The sequence below is a fragment of the Pholcus phalangioides genome, unplaced genomic scaffold (assembly GCF_987345545.1).
Source record: "Pholcus phalangioides strain wild (caught in Gottingen) unplaced genomic scaffold, Ppha-v1.0 ptg000022l_1, whole genome shotgun sequence".
Lineage (NCBI taxonomy): Eukaryota > Metazoa > Arthropoda > Arachnida > Araneae > Pholcidae > Pholcus > Pholcus phalangioides.
In genome coordinates, this window is record NW_028301615.1 from 36,448,830 (window position 1) to 36,468,496 (window position 19,667).

General features: G+C 34.1%; 2 protein-coding genes across 6 annotated transcripts in view; one reads left to right on the top strand and one right to left on the bottom strand.

Annotated features, from left to right (window-relative positions):
* Nucleotides 1-36: 36 nt before the first annotated feature.
* Nucleotides 37-18,179, top strand: MCTS1 (malignant T-cell-amplified sequence 1 homolog). Of its 2 annotated transcripts, none has more exons than XM_089250003.1 (6): nt 37-164; nt 11,008-11,160; nt 16,900-17,000; nt 17,298-17,431; nt 17,739-17,806; nt 17,964-18,179. In XM_089250003.1, exons 1-6 carry the CDS (start codon nt 154-156, stop codon nt 18,043-18,045), a joined length of 549 nt encoding a protein of 182 aa, XP_089106129.1. In that variant the 5' UTR covers nt 37-153; the 3' UTR covers nt 18,046-18,179. The 2 variants fall into 2 exon arrangements, with proteins under 2 accessions (XP_089106129.1, XP_089106128.1); XM_089250002.1 differs by having other exon boundaries at nt 70-164; nt 10,962-11,160.
* Nucleotides 14,670-19,667, bottom strand: part of LOC149070278 (COMM domain-containing protein 8) — a 39,718-nt gene continuing 34,720 nt past the window's right edge. For all 4 annotated transcript variants that reach the window (XM_089249998.1, XM_089249994.1, XM_089249995.1 and 1 more), the window contains one exon: nt 14,670-16,812. In XM_089249998.1, coding sequence (XP_089106124.1) covers nt 16,804-16,812 — 9 coding nt within the window. In that variant the 3' untranslated portion in view covers nt 14,670-16,803. The remainder of the gene's footprint in view (nt 16,813-19,667) is intronic.

The window sequence follows — 19,667 nt, forward strand, 5'->3', positions numbered from 1 at the left end:
ATAGATAATAAAATTTATTTTATCGATTTATAAATTTTTATTGCGAAGTCAATAATCTTTCGAAGTCACAGCCGTCCAGTAGTCAGGTCACAACTGTACTGCTTGTATGCGGCGTTATTGTCTTTTACTGCTGTACTCTAATTATTTCCTATCATGTTTAGAAAGTAAGCTCATAGTTTTTGTTCATATTTAGTGCATATATTTTATCTCTGAACTATTTAGTGTTAATCGCATTTATTAATCCTACCAATCAATTCAATTCCAGTGACTAGCCATTAATTATTTAAATGTCCCTTTAAATATTTAACTTCTCCATTGATTAACTGATTTAAATCTGATGTATATAGTGACATGACCATTGTAACATTTAAGTTCAACAAGATTACAAATTTGATAAATTTCCGTTGTGTATAATTAATTGTATTTACTTTGAATTATCCAGGCTTCGTGTTGCTAATGCTTACTAATTTATTCTAACCGTTGTTCTGGGCTGCACTCCCCCCTATTGATATTCGAGTCACCTACACGCACCCCGTTTGAACGGTGATGCAACTTTATTCTAAAGGCTATGTTGCATGGTTGGATCGGACGCAGAAGTTGCCTTTAGCTGTAGGGGGAGCAATTGTTTTATAGCTCTCAGTACGAAGGCCACAGAATAACGACGGAACGGGAGGGTAGAACTAGATTCTTCCAACCCGTCCTGATACTTTTATGCTGGCCGCTAGGACTCATCACCACTTCCACTTGTGTTTGCCTGAGGCACTTTGCGGTTTGTGTTGAACAAAGAGGTTTTATTACCTTTCTCCCTTCCACATCATTCCAGTTCAAACCGTATAATGTCCCCCTTAACTGTCTTTTGTCTGTCCCCTGGAATGAAGGTAATTGTAGAATCCGGGTCTTTAGAGAGTATAAATATACAGTGAGATTTGTGATAATGTTATGAGAGCGTTGCACACTAGCTGTACTGCTCATGATTTGTAATTAATGTGTATTATGGACCTCTATGAGAATAGGATATGTCATGGCTCCTACATCCTGCAGCAGGGCTCCTAGGCTGGATCTTTATAAGCCTCCCCTGTATAGTGAATATCAGATGGAGGGGGGTGAAAAAAATTGAAGGTTGTCACAGGCCCTAGACTTGTGCCACTTTGGTGGTGGTGGTCCAATGGTCATAGCGACGGATTTGTATCGCGAGGACCCGGGTTCGAACGTCACCACAGTGGTGGTTGATCAACTTGGTTTTCTGTGATTCTCTCCCAACTTTTCAAGGACCAAATGCGAGCCAATCTTTCCATTAAAAAGTCTCACCACTGAGAGCAACAAGTCTATAACGATGCAAATATTCAGTCATTACACTTCACTCAAGGTGAAAAAAATTGATGGCAGCACTACACATAACAAGCATTACACAGAAACAAACCTTCACATTATGTCAGAACACGTGTGTGTGTGTGCACACATTCCAACATTCGTTAGAAGTTCTGCAGAGGAATGTGGATGAGGTGCATATTTGGTTCGATAGTAGGCCCTAGACTTGTGGGATATGCATCATATCAGTTGTGGGGGGGTTGGTTTTGATATTTTTCCCGCTTGTTGAAATCTTTGATTTTAGAGCGTAGCAAGTTTTACAATATTCATATTTTACGAGTAGGTGGCACTACTGCGTTGTTTATTTGTTCTATATTTTATCATTTTCTCTGGCTAGCTTGTGCAGCTTTTTTTTTTATGCCTGTGTTCTTGATTTTTTTTGTGATGGAAATTTCACATTTACTTCAAAAGGAGGATGATGTAATCATTCTTTCTGAATAAAATTATCATAATTCAGCTCATAGGTGCTGAAACTGGGCAGGTCTTCTCCTCCTGGGTAATACACTTGAATAGTAGCCTAGGTATGGGCCCAAAGCAGAATATGCCAAAAACTGTGACTTACATTGCATAAAAATATCAGGAATAATTTCAAAGAAAGAGTTTTTGTGTCGAGAACATTATTATGGGAAATTTACTGAAGAACATTTCTTGTCAGCTAAGCGCTTGTTGCAGAACAACACTGAACATTCTGCTCTGGGGGGGGGGATGATACAAACTAACCTATGCCTTCTCAAAGGCAGATTTATGGTTTTACGGCTCTTCCCTCATTCTAGTGTAATTTTCTTGGCCATTCATTCCTTGAATTTGATGCCCTTGACCAGGGTTGGACAAACCAATATATGTATATATATATGTGCCAGAAAAAAAGTTTTACCCGAAGAAAAAGTAAGTCCAAAATAATGCTTCTTTTGACTTTATCAGGGTATATTGACCCTCTTTCATGTTGGCAAATATACTGTCATAAATGCCAAACATTTCATGCTGCTCTCAGCCTGCACAATTTAATAACTTTGCAAAGAAAATTTCAGGAGCCAATACTAAGTTTTTAGATGCCACGAGACGACCTGGCACCTGGGATTTGTCCAGCCCTGCCCTTGACTATATCTTTCTTGGTCACTCACTGGCATGGTCCCTCGCTCTCTAGGTCACTCCCATGCTTACACACACAGAGCCGCCTTTAGGGGTATGCAGCAAGTGCGGTCGCACTGGGCCTCGTAGTCACGGTAGTAGAAGTGAAAAAAATATGCATGAAAAAATACATTTTTTTAGAAAATAAGGTGTCTGAGTTTCGACTAATTTCATTCTGGAATTACTTTCATTAACTCTTAATTTCCATCCATTCTGGCACTACTTCTATCATTTATTCTGAATTTTCATTGATTCTAGAATTTTTTCTTTCATTGACCCCTCAATTGCCACGAGTGTATACATACGCCCTATGGAGTCTGTGCATTAACTGCTACGGGCGTATTTATAAGTCTTTACTCTTTATAATTGAAAAAGAGTGGCACTGGGGAACAGATCGTGTAAGATTTCATTGGCAGTTAAGGGGTTAATTTTCCACATTCATGGATTGTAGAAATTTTTCTCTCATTAATTTCCCATTTGCATCAAATCAGGGTTTTCCTCTCATTAGTTCTGAATTTTGATCAATTCGTGAGATTTTTTCTTTGACTAATTCCTGAATTTTCATTGGTAGATACTACAATCATTTCTCATTTTTAGTTCATCAATTTTAAATTATCATTAGTTCACAGATCACTAGGCCCTTTGAAATAATTTTATTCATCAGTTTAAAATTTCCTTCAGTTCTGAATCTTTATTGATTCAAAATTTTCATTAATTTTTGCATTCAATTGTCTCTTCATGAATTTTTTTTTTTGAGTGAATATTTTTCTACATTCCTGAATATTCTGTGATAATGAATGAATCTATGGGTGCTGATTCCCTTCCCCTCTACAAAATATATGAAATCGATGCTAAGGAGCCCCAAATTTATTTTTGCACTGGGTCCCCGCATCTGATAAGGGCAGCTGTGCTTACACACTCTCTCTAGGTCACTCTTCTGGTAGCTAACTAACCTGGTCCCTTGATCTCTAGGTCACTATTTGTGTCATTCCCATGTGCTTGTATGCTGTTTTTGTTATTCATGCCTGCACACTCATGTCAGTCTTTTGGCCTCTCACGGACCTGATCTATCACTCTTTTGGTTGCTCACTTATTCTGTCCAAATTGCTCTCTAGGTCAATCTTTTGGTCAGTCACATGCTTGGAAACTCTGTAGGTTGCTTGTTTGATTGCTCACTGTGATCTAGTCTCTCGCTCACTAAGCAGGGGCAGATTTATGGCTTTAACACCTCTTGGCTATACAGATTTTGTGTTGCCTCTTCTCCCATTCTACTAATTTTTTTTTTACTACTAATTCACATTCTTCAAATTTGCCATACTGGGCTATAGCCTGCTAAGTACCTCCCTGTAAATACATCTCTATGCTTTTCCCCCAATGTTTTATTTTTTGTGTGTGTGTCTGCCTTTCTGTTTTCTAGCTAGTTAACGTTTTAGCAACAATGTTTACTAGATGATGATATGAATGGTGGAAAAGCTAAGCTGCAGATACTGCATAACAGATTGCTGCTTCATTGTGACTTTTGCCATAGTACTTTGTTTTGTTTGACAATGATAGGAAAAAAATGTAGACTGCACAGATTCTGGCAACCAAAGGAAAATTTGATATAACTTACGGACATCTGAATTGGGCCAGAATTACCTACCTAACTTTGATAAAAGACCCTTTACAAAACTTGGGGGGGGGGGGGAAACAACCAATAAGCTTCATGTTTACATTCGCTTGAATATAACTGATACACATATTGGTTACTAAACCAGACGTGCACCTCGTCCATATTCTGCAGAACTTTTAACGAATTGGTACATGTTACACATTGGTGTGTGTATGAACGAAATGTGAAGTGAACCTTCTGTGAAGATTGTTTCTGTATAACTATTATGAGAAATTTAAATTTACAAAAAATTTGTCTTATTTCTTTCCCACATATAGAAGTGGGACACGGTTGTGGGAGGAGTGGAGCAGTAATTAAAAAGTAAAAATTTAATTAACACTGAAGTGTGATAAATTTAAAATTAATTTGTAATTGAAATAACTATTTAAATCACAACCACAATATTGATAAAGCTTTTGAAAATTATATCCCTGTGACCAGATTTAAATAAAATATTGACACTATGGAAAATTTGAAGGGAGAAAAAAAATTGTATCTGTTCAAGAACAAGAAATTACTACAGATTCATAAAAATATCTGAACAGAAGCGTTTATTGCCTCTAAAATACAACATAACTATTTAATTGCTGCATCATCAAACTAATAAATCAATTAAAATGATTAAATTGAGGATGTCCCATTCCTCCCTGTAGTGGATTATATATAAAAAGTCTCAAAACACTCAACTAAATATAAAATCAATAGGCTTTCTGGATATTATGCCGAGGTGAACAGGAAAAAAATGTGTAATTTCTCTCCACCGGGAATCTAACCCAGGGCCTCTTGCATTCCTACTGGGTTCGATTCCCGAGGAGAAACAACAAACGCTTTTTTCGCCTCGGCAAAATATCCAGAAAGCCTATTGATTTTGTGTATCTAAGCCGAGCAAAAATTCACCATTCATCTCACAAACCAAATAGTTTTTAGTCTGAATGTTAATGCCTGAATATATTTAGAAATGTTTCTCTTCTATTATCAACCCAGTTTGTGTTCAAAAACATAAAACTAAAAAATTATTTCACAAAATTGAATGTATTTATTAACTTTTTTAAACATTGAAAATGGTTTTTTTTCAATTTATACAAGTTACCCTAAATCTTCTTTGTCTCAAGTTTGTTAGGCCAGGATTACACTATAATTAAGTTTGATAAAAGTTGAAAAATGCATAACCAATAAGTGCATCAGTTACATTTCGAGCGAGTGTAATCAACTAGCTTATTGGTCTTTTTTTCAAGTTTTGTAAAAGGTCTTTTATCATATTTTTATGGTGTAGTCCTGACCCCAGTAATAAATGTTGAGCTTTAAAAACTTCATACATTGGAGAAAAACAGGAGCAGATTGAAATAATTTATTTACGCATACGGTCCCACACCTTCCGCTCCCTATGTATAATATAATGTACTGAAATTGAAATGTCTTGGTGTTGTAGCTGTTTTAGAAGATAACTTCTGCCTAACTCATTTCAATGCATGTTCGTTTCCACAATGTGACCATTAATGTTTTCTGCAGACTGTAACATGGCTTTCCAAGAAAGTCTTATTAAATTCTGACAGCATTTCCTCCAATGGCATACCTTCCATATTTTCCATGTGGCGATTGCATTCTAATTCATGTTTGCTTAAATTCACACCTTAGAAAATTTAAGATCCAAAATATGGGAAGCATGGTGGATGGATTTTAGTGCGGTAACCAAAACAAAGTTCCTTAAAGTTACTGTTGAGGCCCAGGAACCATTGTTGTCTGATAGTTTTTCGCCCATTTTGGGCATTTGCCCAGCTCTGACAAACTTTTGAAGTAGCCTATCGTTTAAGTCTGGGCCCTGTTTGGTATATATGCAAAATTTGGCGACGATAAGTCTAAAATTGTAGATTTGTATAGGGAACACACACACAGACAGGTAGAAAATCAATTTTATATATATAGATTCGAACCAGAGTGCTCATCAGCTCTGTAGGCCTATCCTATGATAGTGGTGATGTTTCGTACAGTCTTTCTTTTGCCTGCAGAAAAATCCGACAAAATATAGCTTTTTTTACTAATGTAATCAGTTTACTATTAATTGTGGTTTTTAAAACTTATTCTCAAACTCTCTTGTAGCATTTTATAAATAATTTTTAGTTACAAGTAAAATCCTTAAGATGAAGCTACTCATCATTTTAGCCTTTCCGGAGAATATTCGTAAATATACTTCTGAAGAATAACGTCTCTGATCTCTCTTGGTAATAAATGAAATGGTTGCAAAAATTTGTAAAACCAGATAACAGATTAAGAACCAAAATAGCATTATGAATGTAATTTATCGTTAAATCTCAGTGGTGCAGAACGTCCGAAAAGAAATTGGCTAAATAATAAGTAAAGGAGAAATGTCAAAATTGGTGCATTTGGCTAATATATACAGGGTGTCCTTTAAGTGCTAGCACAGCTTTTATCTCATCAACCGTCCATCATAGAGGTATGATTTTAGTTCAAAAAATGTGCAACAGCCGCTCAAAAATTACCCTGTCCCAGTTTTGAGAGTGAAAATACAGTGTTTAACAAAATAAAAAATCTACATTTTTGTACGGTCCCCCTGTGCTCTAATTTCCAATTAAGAAGTTGTTGCCCTGTCTCTCCTGATGCAAACAAAAGAAATTCCATGTTTCCAAGTACAGTATTCACAGAGATATTCAAATTTAAAAAAAGCAGAGGAAATTTTGCAAATAACAGAGTTAAATGCAGAAAAACCGTTTTACCCGCATTTAACGTTTTTTTTTTTTTTTTAAATTCCTGTTTTTCGAATTTGAATATCTCTGAGTATTGCGTCTCTCAGGAGAGAGAAGGGCAACAACTTCCTAATTGAAGTTAGAGCACAGGGGGAAAATATAAATTTTTTTTTTTTTTTTTTTTTTTTTTTTTTGTATTTTCGCTCTCAAAACTGGTACAGGGCAATTTTTGAACGCCTGTTGCACATTTTTTGAATTAGAACCATACCTCTACGACACATGGTTGATTCTTCTTATCATTACTACTTGGTAGAAGGGTCATTCCATTTCAAATCACCCGGCAAAATGCCAAAATGACACCCATAGTCTCAGATTTCAATGATTTTTTTTTTATTTGTTGCATTTACCATTCTTATTAACCGTGTGAAATATTATTTGCATATCTCTAAAATTTTTTGAGAAAAAAAATGTTGAAATTTATCAAAAACTGATGCAGATGACTTTTCCGAGGCTCAATTTTTAAGGGGCATTGTTTGAGAAAATAAATCATAACTTTTTCAATTTTCAATATATTCAAGTGAAATTTTCACTAAAGTGTTCACAAAAACATACAGAATATGAATAAAAATAATTCATAAACTTACATTTGAAATTCGCATGCAAAACAATTATGTAAACTTTGTTTTTGTGGAATTTTTCGTTAGAAAAAATACAATTTTTCAAACGTATTTTTAGACCAGAGGCACAGCAGTTACCAAAACAACTTTTATTTTAAATTTCTCCTAAATATATGAAGTAAAATACTGGAGAAAAAAAATAATGGTTTTTTGACCGTTAATATGTTTATTCTGGCTCGCAACACAAAATTCATCGAAATAAGACTGGATCGTTCCGATTTCAAATCATTCAACTAGATACTGAAATGCAACCCATCATCCCAGATTCCAATTATTATTGTTTTATTTATTGCTTCTACCATGCAAAGTTTCATGTACATATCTCAAAAACTTTTTGAGAAAAAAATGTTTTCTAACCTCACGAATGACGTCTCTTAGGCTAACCCCATTCAAGCAATATTATTTGTGAAAATATATCATAACTTTGCAGATTTTCAATATATTCAAATGAAATTTCCACTAAAATGCTCACAAAAAAATGCAGATTATGAATAGAAAAAATGTAAACCTTAGAGGGAAAAAGTCATTTAAATTTTATTTTTATTTTTGACACAATTTTTTAAACACTTTTTTTTGGATGCACAGCATGAATTTTCAATTTTATTTAAATTTAATCCTATTAATATATTAAGAAGACTAGAAAAGTAAACATTATTTTGACAGTTAATACATTTGAGTAACAAAACAATTGTACTTATATGACTATATTAATTATATTTGTACATTTTGACTTAATATAATGATTCATGCTTAGTAAAAAGAAATTTATATTTTATTTTTCATGTACGCTTATACATTTATTACAGTATTCATTAAATTAAGTTCCATGAGTAGTTAATGCAATAATTCAAAACAATTAATAAATTTTAAAATTCTAGGATTAAATGAATTCATGAACTAATTAGAAATGTTAATGTAATGTGTCAAATGGGAGTTGGTGAAAAAAAAAGGTTTTGGGTGAATAAAATAATTTTTCAAATTAAACCTTCATGTTCAGATTCTTAGAAGTGTTCAAATTCCAAATAATTAATTTCACTTTTAATTGATCTATAAATATTTCTTATGATGCAACAAAGACAAACTTTTGCAATCTGATATATTTTTGCATAAAGAATTATTTTGTATTTGATAAATCCAGATAATGTTAATCATATATATAGATTAATTTTTGAAGTTTTTTAACATGCTTAATTATAAAGTTATTTTACCACAACAGTGTTAAATTTTTTTTTAATTACTTCGACTTTTACAGTATATATTTTAATAAACATATATTTAATGTATATGATAAATATGAAATGGTTGTACTTGTGTGAAAAAAAATCTACATTATAATAATTAACACTAAATAATTTTTCTTATGATAACACAATTTCCATTTGAGCTAAATATTTTATATCATCATTTTGGAAATAAAGGAAAATGTCAGAAAAGACACTTGAAATTTATAGTGTTGGAAAAAAAACTGGATCTGACTGCCATAAAAAGTGTTATGCAAAAGTGTAAAATCTGTTACCCATTACATCATTGGACCCATCAGACATCAATATTGAGGAGTGGAGCAAGTTCTGAACATTTATCTACTGTGTGTTTAAGCATCATAGAGCTTTTTTCTCAAAGTATGAAATATATCCGGAAGCATGCTTTAATCCTTTAAAATGTCATAAGAAAAAAATAAAAGGTTTAAGGATAGTAAACTTGTATTTTTCATGTATAAATGAAATAAACGGTTGTACAAAATCAATTCCAGGGCAAAAAATATGCCATGCCTGTAGAGACAGCGAATATAAACAACAATAAATTAAATGAAGAAACTGAATACTGTGAAGAGATGAACAGTGACAGTAATGTAGAGAAGTAACTTGGAAAAATGTCAATTATTAAACAAGAAGCACTTGAAGAAATAAATTCATCTCTACAGAACATAGAAGAGTCACCAATTAAACTTCATACGGTAGCTCCACAGTGCAAGTCAAACAATGCCAAAAGAAAAGTTGAATCTGCTTGCAACACTTTAAAATCAAATGTTTGTAAAGTTTTTGAAGAATTACCAGAAAATGAATCTCAATGTACACTTATAATAATGAAGATATTAAACAGAAAGCAAATATGAATATTTTGATAAAGTTAATTAGAAATAAGACTCAATTTACCCATCACAACAGGGGCAAATTTTAACTCTGGCCCCTGCTTTAAGAAATGGGAACAAGGAAAAAAAAGAGTTCAATGTCAATGAATATGCCGTGAGAGAAACAGGAGAGCTTTTGTAAATGAAAAAGCAAAGGTGAGCCATTGTGTTTTTATTATAAAAAGAATCAAAAATTAAATTTCAACGATTTTTTTGCAATCTAATTTTTTTAATGCAAAGGTTTAAATTTTCTTTCCTAGTCATAATCTACATTTTTTTATGAGCATTTTAGTGGAAATTTCATTTGAATATATTGAAAATCTGCAAAGTTATGATATATTTTCACAAATAATATTGCTTGAATGGGGTTAGCCTAAGAGACGTCATTCGTGAGGTTAGAAAACATTTTTTTCTCAAAAAGTTTTTGAGATATGTACATGAAACTTTGCATGGTCAACAAGCATGGTAGAAGCAATAAATAAAAAAATAATAATTGGAATCTGGGATGATGGGTTGCATTTCAGTATCTAGTTGAATGATTTGAAATCGGAACGATCCAGTCTTATTTCGATGAATTTTGTGTTGCGAGCCAGAATAAACATATTAACGGTCAAAAAACCATTATTTTTTTTCTCCAGTATTTTACTTCATATATTTAGGAGAAATTTAAAATAAAAGTTGTTTTGGTAACTGCTGTGCCTCTGGTCTAAAAATACGTTTGAAAAATTGTATTTTTTCTAACGAAAAATTCCACAAAAACAAAGTTTACATAATTGTTTTGCATGCGAATTTCAAATGTAAGTTTATGAATTATTTTTATTCATATTCTGTATGTTTTTGTGAACACTTTAGTGAAAATTTCACTTGAATATATTGAAAATTGAAAAAGTTATGATTTATTTTCTCAAACAATGCCCCTTAAAAATTGAGCCTCGGAAAAGTCATCTGCATCAGTTTTTGATAAATTTCAACATTTTTTTTCTCAAAAAATTTTAGAGATATGCAAATAATATTTCACACGGTTAATAAGAATGGTAAATGCAACAAATAAAAAAAAAATCATTGAAATCTGAGACTATGGGTGTCATGGCTGGGTGATTTGACATGGAATGACCCAGAATTACTTTGCGAAATTTTGAACTTCTGAGATTACAATTTTTTTTCAAATAATTTCCCTTCCTCTAGTTAAATTAATGAAAAAGTGTCAAAATATCTGCTATTGATCAGCCAAGACTTTATATATATATATATATATATATATATATGCAAAACTGAATTTTGCTCTATTTGTAATATTTCTTTCATAGTGACCAATTTCATGAACAATTCACATTCATTGATATTTTCCTTAAGATTTGATGAAAGAGAACACGTGTCTGGTGTAACGCAGCTTAAATCTTCAGTGCAGAAAGGGATAAGAACAAAACTGGTCGAGCAGTTCCCACATCTGGAGGATTATCTCAATCAAGTACTACCCAAGAAAGAAAATCTCAGAGTTATCAAATGGTATATTTCAATGATAAGTAAATATTCATAATTCAAGAAACGTATCTTCAGCTTATTGAGTTGATTTTTTTGCACTGGATTTAAGTTAAAAACATTTTATTACAGTGACGAGCAGATCCTCACCAATTTTGGGATTAAGGTACTCTCAGAGTGTCTGCAAGTCGGCTTATCAGAAAAAAAAGGAAAATGGTGTCAATTTTATTTTGGAAACAATTTAAAATAAGTTTTGGCATCTACTCAGTTCTGTAAATTTCAGCCTGAATAGGGTCAGGTGGGGTAAAATGGTCATAAAAAGAGGTGTTTTCATCTTTGAAGAGGTATAACCATGTGACTTTTTCAAAAATAGGATATCTTTTGGCTGATATTTTACATTACATTCTTAGAGAGTATATTAGCACATTTTTCAAAAATATTTTTTGAGTGTAACAGTTTTTTTCTGCAACTTTTTAGACCTCACTTTTATGACCACTTCACCCCATGGGGTGGGGTAAAGTGAGTAGTGCATGGGGTAAAATGGTCATACCAAATAATAATGAAATTTTAAGAAAATAATCAGTGGGCATTGAAATTTTATTTAACACATTTATCAAACAATCATTCTATACTTTTAAATTTATAACTTTTAATGTACTCTATGATTATAAAGCTCGGCTTCATTAGGATCTTCAAATACAACTGATCTCTTATTTCATCTATGTCCTTATTTTCTGAAAAGGTATAAAAATTCATTATTTAAGCTTTTTCAAGATATTCAACAGATAATAAATCCTTATTAATCACTTGTCTGATAATTTGCATTATTGGTTTTTGTTCTCTTCATAATAAACCAGCACTCCACATACACAGCCTTCTGACATTTTTCATAAAGTTTGAATAGTTATAGATTTGTGTCAGATCTTCAAGAAATTTTTTCTTTGGCTATGGGAGTTTAGTGTAATTTTCGCATATTTATTTTGTGGCAGTCAAAGTTCAACTATTTCCTTAATTAAGATTTCTCCTATTCTATCGTGAACATGTTTTCATTTTGCCCTTGAACTCTGTATTACCCTTTTGTTTACAGCTGAGATTAACGAGGGCAAGGTAGTCAGTATGTGGCTCATTAGACACAACACTGATATTAGCTAATTTTGACACTTTCTAAGTTCAAGTCAGCCACTCATGCAGTTGATTCTGTATCTTTACTTCCCTTGGTTGTGAATTGTGAAAGTTCAACGTCTACAAAAGGGATGGGGGGGGGGGGGGTTGTTCACATTGAGCAAGATTTCAAGCCTTCAATACTAGTCTCCTTTGCATGGTAACCGTGATTTTCTTCTAGAATCCTTTTGTCTTGACTTGTTAATGATCCATCTTCCTTAAGTCATATGGAATCTTTAACTCTGCAGCTCACATGATACTCTAATGCTCTTTCCAACAGCTAACAATACTAATGGAAGAATGTCAGAGTACTGTTGTATATTCTTTTCACATATAGGTTCAAACACCTACTTTCCAAGTGCATGTTTGCTCTGGAAAATAAAAAAATTGAACTACATTAAATAAAAAGTAAATTGAGTAAAAAAAATCTTACAAGTTCAATTATATGTTAGGCAAAATAGCTCCTAGCAACTAAGTGTTAGTTAAGCCTAATGCTATGACCACTTTACCCCACATTGTTTAAATTACTATAATATATGAAGTATAATGATTACAACTTACCAGTGCATGGAATAGTGTTCTTGAGATACTTCTGGAGTGCCCTGTACAGCCAATCTATAAAAAGTTTTAGCAACTAAAATGGTAGAGAGAAGTTATTCAGGCACTCAAAAAACGGAACCCGAGCTTCAACAACAACAAAAAAATTTCATTTCCACTAAAATGTTGCTTGGCATTATATTTTAGGTGAAAAACTTTGCTACTAGCAAGTGAAAGTTAAAACAGAAATTTGGTAGTAATATCAATTGAAATTCTTAAGTTATGCCATTTTATGTTCAGTATGACCACTTTACCCCACATCTTTCACTCGTTGCTGTTGTACAGAACGACTTTCCTGGAATTCAAACGAAGATTTCTTTGCATTAACAGGGTATCATTTTATAAATTAGTTTCAAAAAGATCTATCTCGTAGGCACCACTAACTTCTATCAGCAGGGTATAGTGATGCAGTGGTAAGTTGTTTACAAGGTGCATATACAGTGTAGTAGTAAGATGTTCATGAAGGCAACCGTTACATCTGTAGGTTCAACCCCCAAGAATTGGTAAGCAAGAGTTCTTCCCCATTGAATCTGAGGCAGCCACAGATAGATACCTCAATATGCCTCTACCATGCTCAGGACAAGGATGGAAGTTTCCTTACGACTTTCACTAAAGAAAGATTTCCATCCCAACTTGATCAATAGTAAATTGCTGTGTTTGAGATGATCAGAGTTGGTGAGAAGAAATTATAGCTTCCACTGCAGTATACTGTCGATTGCATACTTCTGATTATAGAGAGAATTTTGCGGGGTTTTTTTTGCTTTTAGTAAAGTCCTAAATGTATATTTCATTAAGCTAATTTCTAGTTATGTGTTTTTTAAACATTGACTCCCATCCTGATATTAATTTGATGAGTTCATGTATGAAATAATTTTTTGAAATTCATAATGATCATATTAGAAAATTATTCAGGAGACACAAGAAGGCTGTACTTTACAAGGGTTAAAAGCATTTCCCAATATTAATGAGTTTCCATGCTCATCCTTCACCTGTAACTTTCCGCTTTGAATTATCATTCTCTTTCCACAGCTGATAATAAGTTCCATAAGTGTGTGTATTTTTCCACTGTTTTTTTTTTTTGTTTTTTTTGTCTGTTTTGGAAATGCCTGTCTCTTGATATAACAACACAACCTCTCTACATTATTTTTTCTTGGTCTGTAGAGTATTGCTATATCAAGGTTTCACTGTAATTGATGTATTTTCCAAGATTCTGTTGTCTGGATGACCAGTCTATTTTTTTCACTGGGCTGCTCAGAAACCACAAATTTACTTCAGCTGTTATGAAGAGTCGTTTTCTTTTCTCTGCAAAAACTTTACAACAGGATTTTAACCATAAGGTGTGTTTCTTTGGCTGAATAAGTCATATTTAGAAATGGTAAATTTTGGAAGACGTTCTCACCCACAGTTCTGAAGTGCATCAGATTCTCTTTGTTCCAGACCATTGCTGAACTCAGCAAGATAACCAATCAGATTACGTTCTTGGACAAGAAGCAGCAAGCAAAGATGTTACTCATCAAACAAACAATTTAATATTTGCTACGACTGGGCTGAAAAAGCACATGCTGCAATTATTGAAAAGACTGATTTCCAGCCACACACAAAGAAAAAACTTCAACTTACCAACCACTGGTGATTGTAGGAAACATTGAGTGGAATTAACCCATACCTGTAACAGCCTTTTTTTTTTGCCCTGAGAACTTCTCTTATTGACTGAGACAGTGAAAACAAAAAAATGAAAGAATACAGATGAGAAAAAAAAAACCAGTACTCGATCAATCTTTAAATTAATTCAACTTTATTTACTTTCGACAAATACAACACAGCTCTACCAATCAATGGTTTTGTGTTACCCATGAAGCGGGGGAAAAAAACCGGCTAATACACAATAAATACTTTTTCTTTTATACCTCACTTGCATATAATTTAAATTATATTTAAAAACGAGAAATAATACAAACTTTCACCAGAAAATTCTTCCCTCCCCTGACTCAGACAGGAAAATGAAATAAACAGCTGAATCATTAAATGGAAGTCACCAGATTAAATCTCATTTTTCTTTACATCATCCCAAAAATATGTTTAAAAGTTATAATTTGATATAAGTGTATTTATATTAATATATATATTTGTATGCATGTGTTAGTGCTGTGAGAATGAGATTCTGCTCTCGGAGCATCTTGTTCAAATCAAATAACCTAAAAAAAAAAAAAATGTGACTTCCTGTTTCAGTTTGCTACAGTTTCTGGGGTTTCGTTTGTAAGATCTTGCACTTCCGAGATCAGAGGTTGTTCTGTGGCCGCGCTGCCCTTGCTCAGTATCGTGACAGCCGCTATCTTACCCTTGTGGTACCCTTTTAGAATCGTGTAGCTCAAGAGCTTGAGACAGACATATTCAAGTAGCAGGCCACTACCGGCTATCAAAACCTGCAGGCCGGTGTTGGGTAGCTGTTTGATCAGAATGAATACCCCGGATGCTATCGAGGGCATGGTGATGATTAGGGCGACGAACACTACCCAGTTCAGCGGCGTTATGAAATTCGGCAGCCACCTTGAGTACCATTCAAGTACATATTTTTCATTGCACACTTTGCACTTGGCGCCGCCTGACTCTGTGCAACTCAAGAGCCATTTCTTCAAGCAGTCGTGGTGGACAGCTGATACATCTCCTTTGCAATTGCATGGTTGAATGAGGGGTCCACATTCTTTTGTATCCGGGTCATAGCATATCCAGCAAGTGCTTTGAGACTCTGACTTTGATGCCTGCTCATCTGTGGGAAGTTTCAAAGCAAAAGCTTCGTCTTCAGCCCCACTGTGAAAAAATGCCGGATTCTCAGCTTTTGTGAATAGTCTTCTCGGGTTGAGAATCCACAACTGTTCTGGGCAGGTACAGTTCCACAGCACGCATGGGAACCACAATACAACGCCCATCTCGATGACCCGAAATATGACATCATAGCAGTTGCGGCTCAGTATTGGAACTTTATCCTTCCACAAGCTGCTGAGACTGTCAGACGAGATGAATGCTGCAGTGAAGAGCAAAAGCATCGCCTGTGAGACGAGGCCGATGCGAGATTGATGCAGCTGAGAAATATTTGTCGAGGGTGGAGTTGATCCTTGAATAAACTCTCCGCGGACCTTGAAGTATACTTCTACGCCATAAATAAGAAAAAATATCACAACTATCAACATAAGAATGGCATAACAGCCTTGGAAAATACTGATAAGCCTAGCCCTCTCTTCGTCAGTAGAGCTAGAAAACTTCAGAAGCAACAACTCCGACAACAGCAAGGAATATGTAATCGTGTTGAAGAAAACAAACCCCAAAAGCGATTTGCTCAGAAAACTCTGTCTATCGAAAGACATGTTCTTGAGGTGGAAAACCTCTGCCCAGAAACAAACTATCAACGATGAACCGGTGAGAAGGAAAGGATAATATGCACTCAGGAGGGTGAATGCCCAAACTACTTGCTCGGGAGTGGGTGATGAGAAATAGATGGCTCTCAAAAAGGTAGCTATACATATAACGACGTATAGAGCTTTCTGAGTGGTAATACGGCAAGCAGACAAGACATATGAAGGCTTCATTCTGTCATATTCAGACTTGATGCATAAAACCAGCTGAACCAACGATACTCCGAATATCATATAGAATATGGTAGCGAATGCTATGTAGTAATTGAAGTTCGGGTCACTGCACGTTCCACCGCTGTACTTGACTTCGCAGATGCAAATTCCATCGTGGCATTCCCCATGGCCGGAACAACTGTTGAGACAGTTCAGTGTTGAATTGGTTGTTATTATGGACTCCATATCACAGTCTCAAAATGTTCGAATGACAGTTCAGAAAAATATATGTTCTATGCTCACTGAAGAAATTTGTGTCTTAGTAATTGTTCTTTATTTCAGGGTGAGTTCAGAAATCCTGAAAAATATAAAAAACTCATATTTTTTTCTCTAACATCATAAATAAACAAACATATACAAACACTTTTTTTCATTCTTGTTTCAGCCATGATCATATTGAAATAATTGTTGGCGCTAACGGCGAGCTTCTGTTTTTTCGTCAAAGAGAAGGACCATATTATCCAACTCTCAGACTATTACATAAATGCAAGTATATATATTTCACATAATCAAATTAAGGCAGTGGTTCTCAAAGTAATATTTTTTGGCTCCAAAGAGCAGAATACCAATCTAATATACCAATGTTAGAAGGACAGAAACTCCATTTATACAGAAGGGAAGACCTCTATATAACGGATAGGATAAAGGAGCTGCAAGTGCCAAACTTTTGAGAACCACTAGATCAACAAAATTTTCTGTAATGTTGATGCTCTCATGATAATGAAGTGTTTGTGATGTTTACAATTTCATCATCAAAAAATAGTTTTACTCTTTCTCTTGCAGATCCATTTATATGTCCAAGAGAACAAGTAGATAAAGGAGCGATCCGATTTGTACTTGGTGGAGCTAACATAATGTGTCCAGGTCTCACATCGCCAGGAGCAAAAATGACTCCTGTACCGAAAGGAACTGTAGTCGTATCCTTGCTATTGGCTGCCACTTTTCAATTATATCATACATTATACAAGTTGAATGATTATGCAGTTGACACTCGCTACAATGACCCAATTCTTTGGTTGAAAACAGATGTTATATTGAAACGAAAATATATAGGATTGTTTTCATTTGGAACATACCTTACCAGTCATTGCAATGAAGTAATCACCATGACATGGGTCATTATAACGGTGTAGACTGTATTTTTTTTGAATAGATAGAAAAGATTCTTTTGATCCATTATTAGAAATGTTTCTACAGAGATAAGTTTCTTTGACAGTGATACAGAGTATTTTTGCTGAAGGAAAGCAACATCCACTTGCTGTCGGATTGACAACGATGTCATCTGAAGATATGTATGTTGAGTGGTGTTTGCATTAGTAATTTCCTCATGATATACGTAACTAAATTCATGTCACTTGTAATTAACAATTTCATCACTCATGTGATAGTTTGTGAAAACGTCAAATGTAAATATTGCTTGTTCAAACCCCCTTTTTACTCTCATTCCAGAACTAAAGTGAATAAAGGGATTGGAGTAGAGAACGTTCATTATCTAAATGATGGTTTGTGGCAGATGAAACCAGTCAAATAGAGATTGCAACGAACGGCGAAAATATTGTACATTGATGAAGTTCAAGGAAGCAACTGCCAAAAGTCTGTGATGTGTTCTTGTTTCATTGATGAGAAATATAATAAAAATGTGAATAAAAAAAATGCAAGACTATATACACTAGAATCAGTTACTTTTGAATTATTAATGTACACCATGTGAAATGAGATTTACGTAGGTGCCAATTCCCAGATTTCAAAAAATCTGTAGTTTGTCACGTGTTTATATGTCAAATATTTTTCTGTCAAAAACATGTCATGGAAATGGAGGCCATGCAACCCAATTTCCTGGAACATTTCTGCATTTTCCCCTATTATGGCCATCCCGATTTTTTTTTAAATCAAGGATTCAAATTATTTCGCAACTTAGAGAGATAGATGGCTTTTTCTCAGCTCGAGATATCAAGGAAACAGTTATTTTCCGGATATTATTCTGAGGTGAACTCGGAAAGAAAAGTGAAGTTAGAGAGGCTACTATTGCCTCTGCCACAGTGCGTGAAATAAGGAAGGCATGAAGGTCATATCTCCAGTGGTGTAGATGGTGGCATGCTTGCCCAGCATGCAAGAGGGCCTGAGTTCGCATCCCAGCGGAGACATGACTTTTGTTTTCAAGTTCACCTCAGCATAATATCTGGAAAATAACTATTTTGCAACTTATTTTAATTTATAACTCATATTTTTTATGCTAAGTTTTTTTTTTTCCTTTTTATTGTAGAATTCATTTCAATCCACTGTGATTTACAGTAGCACTTTATTTTCCCGCCACTATAGATTTTAGCAATAATTGGCAACTTCGCTCATTTTTGGCATCATATTAGGCAACAACAGACGATTTCATATATTTTTATCGAGAAAACATGATCAGCCTAGGATTCAAGGACTATTTCAGAAACTTTTCTATAAAGATACAAAAAATTGGAGGATTTGGTTTTGGGCCAAAAGATTTTAATAAGACTAAAATATTGGAACGGTTTTGGGTAAAGTCTACCAATATTTTAGTCCTTCCATTTGGGTTCTTACTTTTAAACCAAAATGACATTTTGCAGATAATTTAAGTACACATCTCAGGAGTCTATGAAAATTTCTGGACAGAGTCCTGTTTTTATTAAAATGATTTATAATTTTGTGAAAAGCAAAAGAATTTGGTCAATTTCAAATTTATTGTTTTTTTCAATTTGTATTTTGTGAGGTGGGGGGGGGGGGGTCTCTGTTTTTGAGATTCAGAATTTTATGAAGGGTCCGGAAAACAGACTGAAATGTTGGCTGGGCCTTATACATGGTTCAAATTTGCTTTCAAAAAAAAATTATAAATAAGTCAGTCAAAAGGTTTAAGCGCCAATAAGTAGTGGCCAGGGCATGACAAATTGCAGGTGTATGACAAATTGGCATTGGTGCCTAAAATTTACTGTGTGTGATGAACTGGATTCTGAAGAGAATGGGAAAATTTCAGAATTTACTTGCGCTTATTTCTCAACCCACATGGGAAAAGGTCACTAAGGCCTGGGGAAACCTAAGAAATGGGTTTTTTTTTTCATTATTCTTGGAAAAATGTTTTTCACCAAGAAAATTTAGATGGAGCCTAATTTTGATCTGGGAAGAGCACTC